Source organism: Pseudochaenichthys georgianus, chromosome 18 (assembly GCF_902827115.2).
Source record: "Pseudochaenichthys georgianus chromosome 18, fPseGeo1.2, whole genome shotgun sequence".
Taxonomy (NCBI): domain Eukaryota; kingdom Metazoa; phylum Chordata; class Actinopteri; order Perciformes; family Channichthyidae; genus Pseudochaenichthys; species Pseudochaenichthys georgianus.
This window is the reverse complement of record NC_047520.1, coordinates 13,734,185-13,749,982: the sequence shown is the minus strand read 5'-3', so window position 1 is coordinate 13,749,982 and position 15,798 is coordinate 13,734,185. Positions and strand designations below refer to the sequence as shown.

Below are 15,798 nucleotides of genomic sequence, written 5' to 3'. Positions count from 1 at the left end.
AAAAATCAGCTCCTAAGTTCTAACCCTATCGTCTATTCCTTGACCTCTGAGTGAAACGTCACGGGGTTAAGGGATAGTGGATAGGAGAATTAAAAAGGACTTAGGAGAAGAGACTGCGGTACTTTAGAGAATCCGAATGCACTTTCACTATCCGACGTGTTTATGATGCAGCAGCGGACGTCATTGTGTGCGTCTGCTGCTGTGGGGAAACTATGGAAACCACAGTTTTCTATACAGCGGACTACAACATGGATGTTTAATAAGAACGAGGGACGACTGTAAACTCATCTAGAGATTCTGCACCGTGATCTGATGCTGTTGCTTTATGCCAGGGCTATTCAATTACACATTCAGTTGGGCCAGATTTTATAACTACAAAATTCAGCTGGGCCAGACATTCAGCGGCCTGTAAAAAGCGGGTAATGACACATTTTAAACCAACACATATTACTGCGATGAAAAACATGCCATTTGTATTCATTGTTCATCTAACAAAGGCACGTCAAAAAGTGCATAAAAACACAACAAATTAATATCATTAGCATTATAACTACTAAATATACTATAGCAACTATAATAGCATTAATTTAACAGAATCTGAGGATTCTCAAAGTGCATACAAAACAAAAAGTGCACAGTTGAAGCATTACATTTGTTCGCTTTAGAAGTCAAATATTCAGGTTATTTTATTGAACCAGGCACATCACAACGTGCATTTAACTGAATACAATAATAGCAGTCTTAATAAATGTCTTCATACATACAAAATAAAATTGGATACATATGACACATGCACATCAAAAAGTGCATTAGCAAACCGTTAAAGAGCTCCAATGTAACACGAAGAGGTAGTACTGTAGCAATACTATTTTTTCACTTTTCAAGTATTAACAAAAAATCATACGTGTTGGTCACATTTGACCCAGACACATTACAAAGTGCATTTAAATACAAAAAGAACTGTCAAACCCTTCAGTGCACAAACCCAAAACAAGGGATAAGGGTAACTAACATGAATGAATACTACACTACACTACACTACACTACACGTCTACTATAGTAAACTAGCTGCTTACTATCACCTCATGTGTGATTTGTCATCGCTGACTTTCTCAATGGGAGAAGTGACATTTTTAGTCTTGAACAAGAGCAGTGATCTTTGGCTCATAGGATGCCAATGCAATCCTAAGACATTGGTGAAGAGTGCTGTCAGTCAGGGAGCAGCGAGTGCTACTTTTGATTGAGTTCATGTGTGAAAAGCTTGACTCACATTGTATGTTGATCCAAACATACTGAGCACACAGATCGCTACTTTCTGAACTTTAGGGAACTGCTGTTTTTTGACATCACTCCAAAACTTCGCTGGCCCGTTAGTGCGCTGCTCTTGTGCCATGGTTACGGATGAATGCATGTCAATAAGTTTCAGTGTACATTTCTCCTCGTCGATGGAGGGGACCACTTCCTTTGCTCTGGTGGATACGCCCCCCTCTATTGCAACAGTGAAGGGGTCTCTGGCAAAGCCCATCACCTCAATAGAGAACCGCAGTGACGCGTCCTAAAACCCGGAAGTAAGTTAGCATTTTTAGCACTTCCGGTTCCTTCGTCAAAAAAGCAATGTATTTTCTCCATAGGGTTTTGGAAAATAGCTCGAAATAAGGTCTGTGGTTGACACAAATTTAAGAGATAAATCACGTTTTGTTCTACGACAGTAGATACATCAGCCGTGACCCCACTGGTGATTTTTGAAGAGTTTACGTGTCTGAAAAACGATGGTTGTTACCGAGTGGCTGAATAGGACTACAGAAATGGTCGAGGCCGTTGTACGTCATTACGCCTACACACGTAAACACTCCCGCTAAGTTTGTTTTCCCCTGTGTTCTGCTTGAAAGCAAGTACCTGCCTATCTGTAGTCTCTTTAGTATCTGTATATCTATATCTGACCATTAGAATCTCTATTTTTGAAATGGTCATTTTTAACACCGTAGTTTTATAAATTATAGAATAATTAATTACCAGTGTTTTCCAATTTTACTCGGCAGTTCGTTTCGTTGGCTAACGTTAGCTAAAGCTAGCGCTACTAGTTAGCTAAAGCTAGCGCTACTAGTTAGCTACGCAATGGTTTGTTGCTTTGCTCCGGGTTGCAGCCACAGGTCTTCGCATGAAACGTGCTCGTTCTATCGTTTCCCGGCCAATGTTTTCCAAAGGAGAGTCTGGATTCGTGCCATGAGGTAAGCTGACGTTACATTTTTGTCCATGTCACGGTGAAATGTAAATGATGGGTAGTGTATCGCCGTTTTAGAGATGGCACTGCTGAAAAGACCGCAACATAAGTAAAGATAATGAATACATCCTATTAAAACCTGTGTGGCTTATATGATAAGTCTAATTAGTACAAGCAGCATAACGTTTCACCATGTAACTAAAGATTGTATTCAGGGAAATCAGTTTGACATATTGAACTAATAACAACTCACCTCTGGCTGGCAGAGAACTCTCTGCTCCATAGCTTCTCTCGGACGTAACATCACATGTACATTTTACATTTATATTCAATTTAATATTCCATCCCTCACATACTTTTGTATATATAATAACTTATATTTTGTTTTTCTTGTTATGCTGCTGCAACACAAACATTTCCCCAATTGGGATCAATACAGTAATATCTTAATTAATTAAGAAATATAACTATTATAATTAATGTAGCAGCTGACACCTATTTTCAATATGGATTAATCTACCTTTATTTCTTTAGTTCAATTTTGATCTATAAAAATGTCAAAATAGTGAAAATGTTCACGAGACAAAGTGCAAGGTTATATCTTTAGATGTTTTTAGCCTATGTACTGTATGTCTTAATGCTCTTATTTGTGACGATGTGACTTCCATCAAACTAATATTTTATATCTTCCCAACAGACGAGCTGACAGGAAGCCTAACCCCCTAAACGCACCAGGAGCGTCTGCGCCGCGTTACGGCCGCGCCGCGGCGGTCGTAAGGATCGCGGCCACTCTAGTCAATGAGTGCTGTTCCACCACACGTGCCGCGTTACGGCTCAGACGCGTCCCAGAAGCGGCTCGGCGCAGCGCTTCTCTAAAATTAGGATGAATCCTATTTTTGCCGTGGCGCAGCCCAGGGTGCGAACTGGAGGGGAGCAGGGGGAGCTATAGCTCCCCTAGTGGTGACATGAGCTCCCCTGGGAACATGGTTTGTGAAATTTGGGGGGAGCTCTCTAAAATATTGATATGATGACAAAATAAATTTGGGCATGGTCTTTTTTTCAAAGGTGTAAAATAAGTGAAATAAAATTATATTTAGAGTTTATGATTCATGAAAAAAGTGTCACCTGCTTGCACGCTGCCCGCAGCTCCACCCACTACCCACTCACTCACAAGCTCGTTTAGTTAGCACTGCATGTTTACCAGGCATTGTTGCTGCTGCTGACATGTCGAAAAGAAAAAAACAACGTACCTTGGGCAATTTCTTTAAAAAGACGGCCAAACAACCCGATCAAGAAGACCAACCGAATGTAGCTGGTGGTAGCACATCGTACGTTGTGACTGCTGCTACAACAGAACCGAGAGAGGAGGGAGCTAACGTCAGTGCTAGTGCTAACTTGACAGCTAACGTTAACTTGGGGGCTGAAGGGACACAAGAAGACGAGCCGTTGTGTAGTGTGTGTGGCGTCGCGTCTCTCCAGGCAGTGAGAGGGTTGTGTTGTGCTATAGCTGTATTATTAATATTGATATTGTTCATGGTTGGTGCCGCTGGCTGCTCTTATCGCGTGTGTTCGGCTCTGTGTGGGCTACAGCCGTAATAGGCTATAGCCCATGTGAAACAATGTAGCCTGTTTTTGAGTCATTTTAAGTTGATTTAATTAAACAGTCAAACGTTACATTGGTGGTCCGTGGATTATTTATTATCAAGTTGATTGAAGTTTGCGTAGCCCATACATGCTCGGGAAATCTGTTGACATGAACATGATCCATCGGGACGTTTCATGTAAATGTAGACCTGTGGCACCACCCCGTGTGCAACAGATTTTCTCTTTATAATAGGCCTATGTCTGTGCTGTTGCTATTAACGCATGGATCAGCATTCCCCCCCCCCGCAAAAAAATAAAAATAAATTCCGGCTCCCCCGGAGACCGTGGTATAGTTCGCACACTGGCGCAGCCGTAAGGTAAGGTCGGACAGGCAGCCCCCTCCTCGCAGGAAGTGGAAAGGTGAGCATCCGGGCCAGGCCCATCCCGCATATATACTAATTTAGCAGACCCCCCTCCTTCATCACAACACCTCCACTACGATACGCACAATGGACGACGAGGAGTTCATAATGGAAGTGGAGAAACACACCATTGTATACGATGTAACCGATGCTTTTTACAAGGACAACATCAGAAAGGACAAGGCCTGGTTTTTAGTCGCTGCAGTTTGTGGAGTGGAAGGTAACAACTACATATTAATGTTTTAAAGTTAATTAAGAACTGGGAGGCTGCACACACGACGCTCCGCTTCCACAACGTTTTGAAACGCGCCTGGTGTGTTAGGTCGCAGGAGGAGGTCGCAGTGTGGCGCAGCCGCAACGTAACGCGGCGCAGACGCTCCGGGTGCGTTTAGGGGGTAACACTCAAACAACCACAACATTGCAAAGGCGAGTAAATGTAAATTAAAAACGATTCACAATTTCTTAATTTCTTCTTCTTTCTTGCAGTGAGGTGAAGCTGACCTTGCACTTGGTGCCAGTAAGGATGCTCCTCACGCAGGCTGAATGTGTCTCCCTCCTTACTGACACAGAAGCCCTTGATTTGCAATGCTTCACTAATTGTCATTTCCCTGGCTCCGTAGGGACACTGTACCTCCAGCACAGCGGGAGACCCTTCCAGACCATCTGGAGATGCCCCCAACACTCCTGATTGGGAGAGCCACAAACCTGACTCATGGACCTGCATAGGGTTGCAGTGGTGAATGCCCTGACGCCCTCACATTCATTCATAGTCCCCCACTGTACAGACAAAACACCATCCAGGGCCTGTTGTTGCCCTAGCACCCTGGCACTAAGGGAAGCAGTTACACGCTTTGACCTCAGGACAGCTCCAAAGTCGCTGGCAGTCGACCTTCCTTTCCTGAACAAATGCCAGTTTGGGTTGGTTCGCTGACCAGTGGTAGCCACCTGAATTGCCCTCTGTTGCTCCTCAGACAATGCCATGCTTGCCACAATTGCCTCAGGTCCCTGATGCCCAACAGATTTGAGAATTTCAGGAACAGTAAGTGTTTCCAAGCTGTAGTGTTCCTCTTCTGGCTCGGGGGAGAGAAGCCAAGACATTCCTGAGAACCTGCCCCCGAGTCTGTCCCTCAGCCAGTCACGATCTTCGGAGGTGGGCTCTCTTGTCAGCGGGTTGAATGACTTATTGGTTGGAGGAAATAGCTCCTCCACTGAATGCGTACGTTTAGCTGCCTTTGGCTTCTTCCACTGACGGGGTGTCAGTGCAGCTGAAAGTGTGGATGGCAAAGATGGCTAATGCAGCCGCATGACTGCATTTCCATTCTCCACATGGGCATTCACATTCTGTGGAGAGAATTCCCTCTTCTCCTGCAGATACCTGTGGTGGTGGGATTGTTTTATTATTTAAAATATATTTACATTTGTAATGCCTTCCCAATTATCCCTTTAATTGTTTATAGCCTACTGTATGTTTATTTCATGGATATTTATGTGTTTTCTGGTGTGTACAATTTGTAATCTTGGGGCCTCTTCTCTTTAACGTCTACTGGCTCAGATAATGAAGAACAACAAAATAAGTTACCATGGCTATGCAGATGACACACACATTTACGTAACAATTTCACCAGGAGACTATGCTCCAATTCAAACACTGAGTAAGTGCAGTGAACAAATCAATGACTGGATGTGTCAGAACTTTCTCCATTTAAACAAAGATAAAACTGAGGTAATGGTTTTTGGAGCCAAGGCAGAACGTATAAAAGTTAGCGCTGAGCTTCAGTGTGCAATGTTCAAACCAACAGATAAAGCCATAAATCTAGGTGTAGTCATGGACTCTGACCTGAGTTTCAACAGTCACATTAAAACAGTTACTAATTCAGCCTACTATCACCTAAAGAATATATCTAGGATTAAAAGACTAATGTCACAGCAGGATTTGGAAAAACTTGTCCATGCCTTTATCTTCAGTAGACTGGACTACTGCAATGGTGTCTTCACAGGTCTCACTAAAACATCTATTAGGAAGCTGCAGCTGATTCAGAACGCTGCTGCTCGAGTCCTCACTGACACTAAGAAAGTGGATCACATCACTCCTGCTCTGAAGTCTTCACACTGGCTTCCTGTGTGTCAAAGAATAGATTTCAAAATACTGCTGCTGGTTTATAAAGCACTGAATGGTTTAGGTCCAAAATACATTTCTGACCTACTGCTAAACTATGAACCATCCAGATCTCTCAGGTCTTCAGGGACTGGTCAGCTTTCTGTCCCCAGAGTCAGAACTAAACATGGAGAAGCAGCGTTCAGTTATTATGCTCCAATTATCTGGAACAGACTCCCAGAAACCTGCAGGTCCGCTGCAACTCTGACCACTTTCAAATCCAGGCTGAAGACTTTTCTTTTTGTCGCTGCTTTTAATTGAACTATTCACATCTTAAACTGCACTGTAACTTTTATCCATGTACTTTTTATTTTAATGTTTATTTTATTATCTTTTCTTTTTAATGACTGGTTTTAAATGCCATTTCTTAATGTCTTTCATTTTTTGTAAAGCACTTTGAATTGCCTTGTGTTGAAAAGTGCTATATAGATAAACTTGCCTTGCCTAATAAAGATTTCATGTGACACATAAAATGGATTTGTTGATGGGAATTAATGTGAATAAATTAACTCTAGGTTAACGGTACTCTTGCTATAACTACTCACCGACACTCTATAAACCTTGTCCCTCATGCTAGCCCTGACAACACCGGTAAGCACACCTTCATCTAGGCGGCCCGTGTCCTGACTTGTAGTGGTTCTCTCCTCTATCTCCAATCTTCTTGTCATCTTTGTAAAACGATATCAGACTGGTAATTGACACAGCCATGACTTCTAGTTAAATTCAGTGTGGCTAAAATGAAAAGCTTTGTTAAAATATGCAAGCTCGCGGAAGTCAAAGTCAGCTTTATTGTAAACAAATTCTACATGCGTTATACATCCAGAAATATCGTTTCCCACAGTGTGACATGTAGCCTATACATAAAACAAAAAGGGCCTAGATAAACGGGGTATACAGTTTAAAATGTTAATATATTTAAAGTGTTCAAAGTGCAGTTTCAGTGCAAGTCAGTTGAAACGATCTTAAGTTGGCGTGACGTTGAAGTCGTGCGACCCTGCTGCTGTACTGGCTTGTAGTTCGTTTATAGCATAACGTTAGCATTTCGCTTTTGGCGACTAGATTTATGATTCAAAAATTATAAAAGTAGGAGAGACATGTGGAGATTATCCGGCTGAACAAAACGTGATCCTTCTCTTAAATGTGTGTCAACCACAGACCTTATTTCGAGCTATTTTCCAAAATCCTATGGAGAAATTGCATTGCGTTTTTGACGAAGGAACCGGAAGAAGTTTACATCCGGGTTTTAGGACGCGTCACTGCGGTTCTCTATGGGCAGAGCAAGTCCATCCAATCGACCGGCAAAGTTCTCTTTCAACCTCGGAATGAAATCTGTCATCACATCCGTGATTTGTGCTGGGGATGTGATGTGTTTGCGGAGCGTCGGAAAATGCACTATCCGACCCGTAAGACGGTCGCGAAAAGGTCCAGCTTGACTTGGGCAATGACTCGCGCATCTGCTCCACAAGATCAATGACCGTTTTGTCTTTGTTTACACTTCAGAGTTGAGAGAGACATGTTTTAGAGTTGCTATCATAGGACCACCGTTACTAGCACCACTAGATGCACTTTCCAAAAACGTGCTGCGTTGTGGTTTGGTGGTTTCTAAGCAACGCGGAGTGTTGCGTTCATGGTCTGTACTAGTGTAGGAATTTGGCCACGGTAGGCTGGGCCACTCGGGAGTTGGTTCTGGGCCGCATCTGGCCCGCGGGCCGCCATTTGAATAGGCCTGCTTTATGCTTTATGAACGTGGACAACAGAGAAACATATTCTTCAGGACCAAAGTTGGAATTGAAATAAAAAAGGAAAGTGAAACTTATGCTCGTCACCCTCTCCCTCCGGTCCACATTAATACAAATGATCCCAATACTATGATTGTATGAACTAAAGATCTTAAAATCAATACAGATGTATTTATTATAAACGTTAGTCCTTAACATCTATCACTGTGTATATCACCATTCAAACATCTTTTAAAAGTTGAACAAACCCCACACAGCTCAGTAAAGACTGAAATGTTGACTTTATTTGATCATTTCAGTAAAAACTAACGTTCATATTTCTCTCTTTGATTATAATACTGATGAACGTTCAAAACAAAGCACTTTGGCAACTTACCACCTATGTTTTAAAAAGCTTAATAAGCACCGTAACTTTCATGATATCATTTCTCGGTCATAATCGGTTGTTTCCGTGAACGGCCGACTGTTGAGTGACGGCAAATGCTGCGGCTGCAAGGCATTGTGGGGCAGCATTTTCGCTTCTCCTGCCGGTTAGGGAGGTCCAGTGGTTCCTAAGCTAAAGGAGGTTATAAAGGAAGTTTGAAACCTCCTTTCCTTTCACTCTCATCATTCTAGATAATTCGAACGGCACTTATCATGGCTGCCACTGAGGGACTTCCGGGTCATTTCACTCCTTTAGGAAGGTTCCTAAGCTAAATGGACTATTCGACTTCAGCCCAGTTTTGGATAGTCTGGCGTGGTTCCATTCCATTTCAAAGAGCTTTGACGCTCAGCGTAACCTTGTCACACTGCCACTCCAATATCCAATCACAGAGCTTGAGGGCTAATCACGGGGTTTGTAAAGCAAGGCGGATGTTGTAGTCCCAAACGATAGCTGGGGATTCTGGGTAGTGTAGTGTCTTCGGAAACTCTGTCGTGTCTAAACTCCGAAAAAACAATTTGTTTCTCCGAATCGAAGGTTAAAAACACAAAAGCATTGTACACAATTTAAACCATTCAATATTGTGTAATTAACAAGGATAAACTGATGTTTTTTAGTGGATGAGTAATGGAGATATCACTGCGTAATCATTTGACAGTGTGGGGAATACTTCCGGTTTTATTATGAAAACTTCGAGACCGGAAATACTGTTTTCACCCACGCTAACTTTACATGGAAGTTGCCCCATATACAGTACACGTTCTCCTGGCGAGACCTCAAATCATCTTCGTATATCTATCAAACTGTAGATCCTACACATCCACTGGACGTGGATTATAAAAGTACAATATACACTTCTCGCTAGAAATCTAATAAAAAAGCATTTTAATGGCCAAACTATTCCACAATTTAGGATTTTCCAGAGAGGGTTATTTGTGAATAAACGACCCTCCGGAGCGTTTGCAATCGACAGGAGCATGTTGTTTCTTACACGACCACTAGAGGCGCTACACTTTAAAACGTGTCTCTGGGTCGTATTTAGCTGCTGAACAATCGACCTATATGGTCGTTTTTTGTAGGAGGACAGGCTGCCTTTCCAAATGGCTTCCAATGGAGCTCTCCTAGATGGTTTGGTGAAACAAACCATCTGAGTCAGGTTAGTACTGCTCCATCACGTGTTTCTATTACAAGGTGAATCTTAAACTGAAGCTTGACTTTAAAGCAATCCAACGGAAGTTTCATCTAAGTTTAGTTTTTTCACTCGTAGCTCGGGGTGCTAGAGACGGGAGCACGTTGATACGACCTTCCTATCCGGAGTTCTGGCCGCATTTTACAATAAACTTCCGTTGGGCCGCTTAAAAACAAATATCGCAATTTGAATCGCAATATTTGTCAGAAAAATCGCAATTAGATTTTTTTCTTAGATTTCTTAGATTGATGATGTTGTGGCAACGCAGCCTTTGGAATGATTCAGATCCAAGCAAAGGCCTTGTGGGGAGGCAAACTCAAACTGAATGAGCTGTCTGTGTCCGGGCTCAAGAGTCACTCAAATAAAAGTGTCACTATCAGCATCAGGAAATAGAGTTCTTGATTCTTGGAAAAACAAGACAAATATCCCCCACAAAAATGACCAAGACAAGACCAATGCGAGTGATTGACGAGTAGTTTTGTTTGGGGCTTAAAGTAAACGGCGTACTCCTACAAGGGGATATGTATCATGTTGTAGCACAGGCTTATGAAGTTTTACTGAAGGAGGAAGAAAAGAAAACACATTTTTCAAAATAAGAACAAGAGCAATGTGTTGTCGTCTTTTAGGAGTATACCCCACCAGCAAGTGCAGCGGAGCTTGAAGGAACATGGAGGGTGTCCTCGGCAACAGATTTGCTTCAAGTTCACGTCAACTTCCTGCGTGGCAAGGTGCGCCTCCTTCTCGTGGATGCACAGGCCTGCCAGCAAGACGTCAGCTGATCTCTCCAGGCGAAGCTCATTTGTGTTTACGAAGGCAAGAGGAGGGACTTGACACTGTTGACCCGCACGCTGGCTGCTGGAACCAAGAGGGGAAGGAGAGAAAGATGCAGCCGTCCTCGCACACGGGGACCAAGCTGGAAGGAGAGGACAGTCCCAGCCAGGCTTTGGATGGACAGGAGATGATTGGACCGTGGAAAGTAGATGTGAAACAGTGACATGTTGAAGCACACACTGACCACAACGAGGCCTTTGGGAAGCACTGCTCCAAGCTGTTCTACTGGCACTATCTTGCACTTTGTGTGTGTGAGTTGAGACAGATTCAATCTGTACCTAGTGTGTATGTTCCCTGTGTGTTTTACCCCTACTCTCACCTGTTTACAGTCAATTTGAGTGAAACACATAGTAAATATTGGAGGACTGAGGTTACAAAAGAACAGCCATTTCCATAACTATGGCCAAAATGAACGAGGCCCTTCCCCAAATCCTTTAACATGTTTCAACTATGCCTCACATTAGTCCCTCCTTGTGGATTTGTTTGCAATGAATATTTTTATACATATGTTAAAGTTGTGCGAATACTATTTATACAGATTTTCTACTTTTTAACTTGTCTTTTTTAGTGTTGGATCTTAAAGATTGTAGTATTGCCATGTCCTCTTGTGTAACACTGTACAATATTGCAAAGCTGTTTTGTTGACATCATTTGCAATAGCACGCTGCTGTCTTCGTTTTTATAAAATAGTTTGTACAAAACAAGCCGTTAGATTCACATTGCCCGTACCTTTCCACAGAACAGAGGACTAAAGAGTTGTAGCAGAGGTTACAGTTTTTCGAGGTCAGTAAGGAGGTGGCTGGAGGGTTACATGAGAACTGTGAAGCCTAACCAACACTCAGTCTCCACACACTGATAGCCGGACTGCCCGGAAAAAAGCTGTTTGGCTTTTACAAGTAACATCCTGTGAGGCTGCAATTGCAAATAGTTTTCCAGAATCTGACGTTAACACTGTTTTTGCGATGTTTCTTATTCGTCAACAAACAACATGCAAGCAATTAGTTAGCGCTGGGAACTTCCATAAAGTTGATGTTCATCTCTTTCAGACCGGTAAAGTGTTCTTCCTTGTTTTCTTCCGTATTTTAAAATCTTGTTGTTCAAGTGCAAGATGTTTGTACATGTTTTCTTTCCTGTTGTTTTTGTGTTGATTTGTCCCCCAACTGTATTATTTGCTATTTAAATACAAAATATTATTCTCGGATAAAGAAAAGATAGATGGAAACACAACAAGGGGAAGTCTGTCCTTTTCATTCATTATCTTTATCTTCAGGGCAGCAGAGTTGACAATATTGTTTTTCAATGACTGGCATTCATTTGATCCTGACCCACAGAGGGTTAAAGATAACATTCAGCAAGTTATATTATTTTTCAAGAAATCAAACACTTAGTCAGCCTCTTACTGAAAACTGTCCTTTACCTATTCATTCTGAACATGGACACCACCTGCAGTTCAATAACATGACATTTAAATAGATAGACTACTGACATCTAGTGGACATGAATTGCAACAACACCTACTTTAAATTCAGGATTTCTCAGGTTTTCTAAGTATTTGTATCTTTTAAACATAAAGACATGGAACTGTAAACCCTTTTATAGACCCTTAATTGGACCTTGAAATGAAAGACACTTGTACATTTGGCACAGCTATATCTAAGTATTACATTACATTGAGGTGGTAATCACCATTGCTGCCTCAATACATGCAAAGTAAATAAAAAACAACAATTTGCAATTGACAACAAGAGCTTAATGTATTTAGTCAACTAAAGTTGTCCCAATCGGAGCATCCTGCTCCATTCTGCAGTCCTCTGCTGCTGTCCTCAAATATCTCCACACACAGACAACAGTGTTATATCTCTCTACTGGTTTATGAGGGAACGAATAGGACTTAAAGACTCATGGAGAACGCTGCTGAACACACCTCTACTCCGGTCACTGGGGGTCAGGGTAGAAAACCTTGATATGAATGGCTGAGTTGTTGCGTGTACGCGTCAGGTGCTCGCCGGCCTCGTCTGGATCTTCAGGCTCCAGGTCATCCACCAGCTCCACGGTGGAGGTGTTGGCTGCCAGCTGCAGCACCCCCTGGCTGCTGGCCTGCAGCTGGAGGGCGATGTTGATGGCTCTGTTGATGGCCAGGCCCAGGCCGTGGACACAGATCTCCCTGTGAGCCCCGCCTTCCAGCAGCTTCTGACAGCGTGCCAGTTGAGCCCGGAAATCAGTCTTCATGTTGACGTAGACGTCGTTCCGTCTCTTTGGGAGCTTCCGGGGGAGGCGCTTCCTCAGGGTGTACTCCACGGGGTCCATCTCTACTGCCGGAGACGTGGAGTCAGTGTGCACCGGGGCTGCCTGGGGGACGGCGGACATTCCTGGGGTGCGTGGATCGCTCATGTTTCTCAGTGTGCGTAGGCAGCAGCAGGAAAGCTGGGGAAATACATTTGATGAAAACTAGTCATGAGATTTCCGAGCAGACAAAACATTTGCTTAATATGGCTGCAACTTACAAGTATTTTAATTCTCTTCTGATATCATTTTTTAAATAATCACTCGCACACAAAAGGCAAGTCAATAATCAAGTCTTTCCCAAAGCCCTAGGGCATAATCAACCTCTGACAAACAGTAAATATTCAAAGATAGTCATGATACTGCACTGACCTCACCACCTTCAAAAAACTCACCTCTTCAATCTGGCTTTTAATGTGTGATTGTTTTTGTATTATTTGACTTTAACTATATATATGTATTTGTTGTTCTTTTCAATATATCTGTAAAGCGTCTTTGAGCACCTGTAAAAGCGCTAACAAAATAAATCTATTATTATTATTATTATTATAGTATCCCATAGGACAATGAAAAGCAGTAGATCCTCACAATGAATAAACTAGGCAAAATATTAATTGATTATCATACAGGGTAGATGCTGATTCATTTTCCATCAATTTACTTATAGTTTCATCTCTACATCATAGATCCTGCATTCATTCTTCAGAGACAATTACTTTTAAAATATAAGTACCGTAGTCCTGAATTAAAGGACAAAAACATTACCATATTCCAGCTTCCTCAATGTGACACTTTTAGCTTTCTTCAATTCTAAAAATATTTGTTCCATTGCATCTCAAATGTTGTAGACCAGATTAATCGAGTGCATAACAAGCAGATAATGTTAGTTAATGATCAAAATACCGTTAGTTACATATAGGCCTACCTACCCCATAAATCGTACATAACTAAAAGTAACCTGTAGCATAGAAATAGATTATTAACATTACAAGGCAGTTAATGGAATGGATTATATCCCTAACGATAATAAAATATATTACAACATTAAGTATAACGTTGTTTTACCGGTAAGAAAACTACAGTAGAAAGACGTCCAACATTAGCCACATCTGTGACACTCGCTTACAGAGCGTTCCCCCCGCAAACATTGGGGCAAATAAACGTTGTTTTTAGTGTATTAAACAGCAGCCGGTTGTATTTTGAAGTGTATATTGGTAATCCCACACATGTCTTTTGTCTTTCAGGAGTGTTTTAATGTTTGCCAGCACAAAAACAACGTTTTTATCTCATACATTAACTATGTGACTGAGTTTCGGAGTAACGACCCGAGGTCACTTTTTGAACAAGACCTACTAGAGCTAGACAAACATTAGCTAGCTAACGTTACTGAGCCCCAAAGCATTGGGTGAGCTAAGCTAGATAACCGTGTTATTTACGGTGTCAATACTCTGAGTAGTTTACCCATGTACCGAGCGGTCTTACCTTAAAAATACGAGTTTAAGACAGAACGTATGCCTTTTCTCATTGCTCACACCTGAAATATGTGCATTTCATTAGCTTCAGGCAAAGTAGCATTAAGCTAAACGTTTATTTTCTGTGTGCCCCGGAAGCAGTCACACTTCCTGGGTCATTTTACTCAACGTCACCGACACATGCGCTGACACCGATGCCTCCAACCCGCAGGCCATAGAGCAGGGATGGGCAACTTTGATGGTGGTGGGGGCCACATAATTGATGTACTGGCCACCAGGGGGCCGCAGATTCACTTGGAACATACACAAATTCCATGTGTTGTATGTAATTATTAACAAATATACTAAGTCTGACATCTTCATTGACATTTTACAATCAAAGGGAACATCCCCAATAAATGGGAACGTCCTCTAATAAGCTCACTAAACAAATATCAGTTCACAGAAATGTTATTTCATTTGTACAAGTGGCATGTTTGTATTGAACAGGTTATTAAACAGTGGAATAAAGCTATTTTAAACTATTGGAAAGCACGGAAATGGTGTGTATTGAGATTAACCCAGACATTAGTTGTCTAACTTGAACCTAAAACACTTGTAGCCAGTCTCTGCATTCTCCTTATTCCACAATAAGGGGAATGTCAACACGCCCGCACTTTGCTGTTCCTCAGCGCCACTCCCCCTCCCTCCCGCTGAAATTATGAATGAAAAGCGTAGTAATCATAGATAACACGGCAGGGTCCGTGACAGTTTGTTTTCATCTGATTTCAAATAAACAAAGTCTTTTAAGAATATTAAACTTTTTTCGCCAAATTCAGATGATGAATACAACTTTTAAGATTGTAAAGGCATAATTATAAGAGGCAATTTAACGTCACAGCAGGGCATAACAACCAGCCGGTGTTTCTTGTGAGGGTTTCCCCGTGAACAAACACAATACACACAAATGCATCACAGATTATTTTGTGGCATTTGAAATCATGTACGCAGCTCGCGACGTAACTAGGAGTCTAGTGGACGGTATCAGTACTACAAGTAAAATAAATGAAAAAAAAATAATATTTGTTTTAATTAATTACGTTGTTTATAAATTAATATGAGGGCCGCAAAAAGAGGAGGTGGGGGCCGCCATTTGCCCATCCCTGCCATAGAGGATACTACTAGTATGTATTCTGTTCTACCCATAGACTGTATAAAGGGTTCTACCTTGAGAAAAAGGAGGTGGCGTCGCCTGGCCTTTTGCCCCGAATGTTTTTTCTGTAGCCCCGGACAATTCTCCCTCAATAATATAATACATTAACCGTGCTTTACCTGAACCTCATCATGAGAGGACGGCAGAATTGTAATTTCCCGTGTTCAGTGAATGCAAGTATTGCGAGAGTATTGGCTGACAGGTACTTATCATGTGAGCTGTGACAATGTTTAAACTGTCAGTCGCACTCAGAGTTTTTGAAGATGGACATAAGAAACATTTTTCTTTA

The 15,798-nt window shown here is 41.9% G+C and overlaps 1 protein-coding gene and 1 long non-coding RNA gene across 2 annotated transcripts; one reads left to right on the top strand and one right to left on the bottom strand.

Moving 5' to 3' along the window:
• Positions 1–9,445: 9,445 nt before the first annotated feature.
• On the top strand, positions 9,446–12,022 carry LOC117464049 (uncharacterized). Its single transcript, XR_004553997.2, has 2 exons — positions 9,446–9,698; positions 10,358–12,022. It is a non-coding gene; the product is annotated as an uncharacterized lncRNA (long non-coding RNA).
• On the bottom strand, positions 11,959–14,499 carry pop7 (POP7 homolog, ribonuclease P/MRP subunit). The gene is made up of 2 exons (XM_034106576.2): positions 14,328–14,499; positions 11,959–12,986 (listed from the first exon to the last, which is right to left on the bottom strand). Exon 2 carries the CDS (start codon positions 12,951–12,953, stop codon positions 12,498–12,500), a length of 456 nt encoding a protein of 151 aa, XP_033962467.1. The 5' UTR covers positions 12,954–12,986; positions 14,328–14,499; the 3' UTR covers positions 11,959–12,497.
• Between the last annotated feature and the right edge of the window lie 1,299 nt (positions 14,500–15,798).

Excerpts from the sequence above, each read along its gene's own strand:
- pop7 (XM_034106576.2), bottom strand. The coding sequence starts at position 12,953 with ATGAGCGATCCACGCACCCCAGGAATGTCCGCCGTCCCCCAGGCAGCC.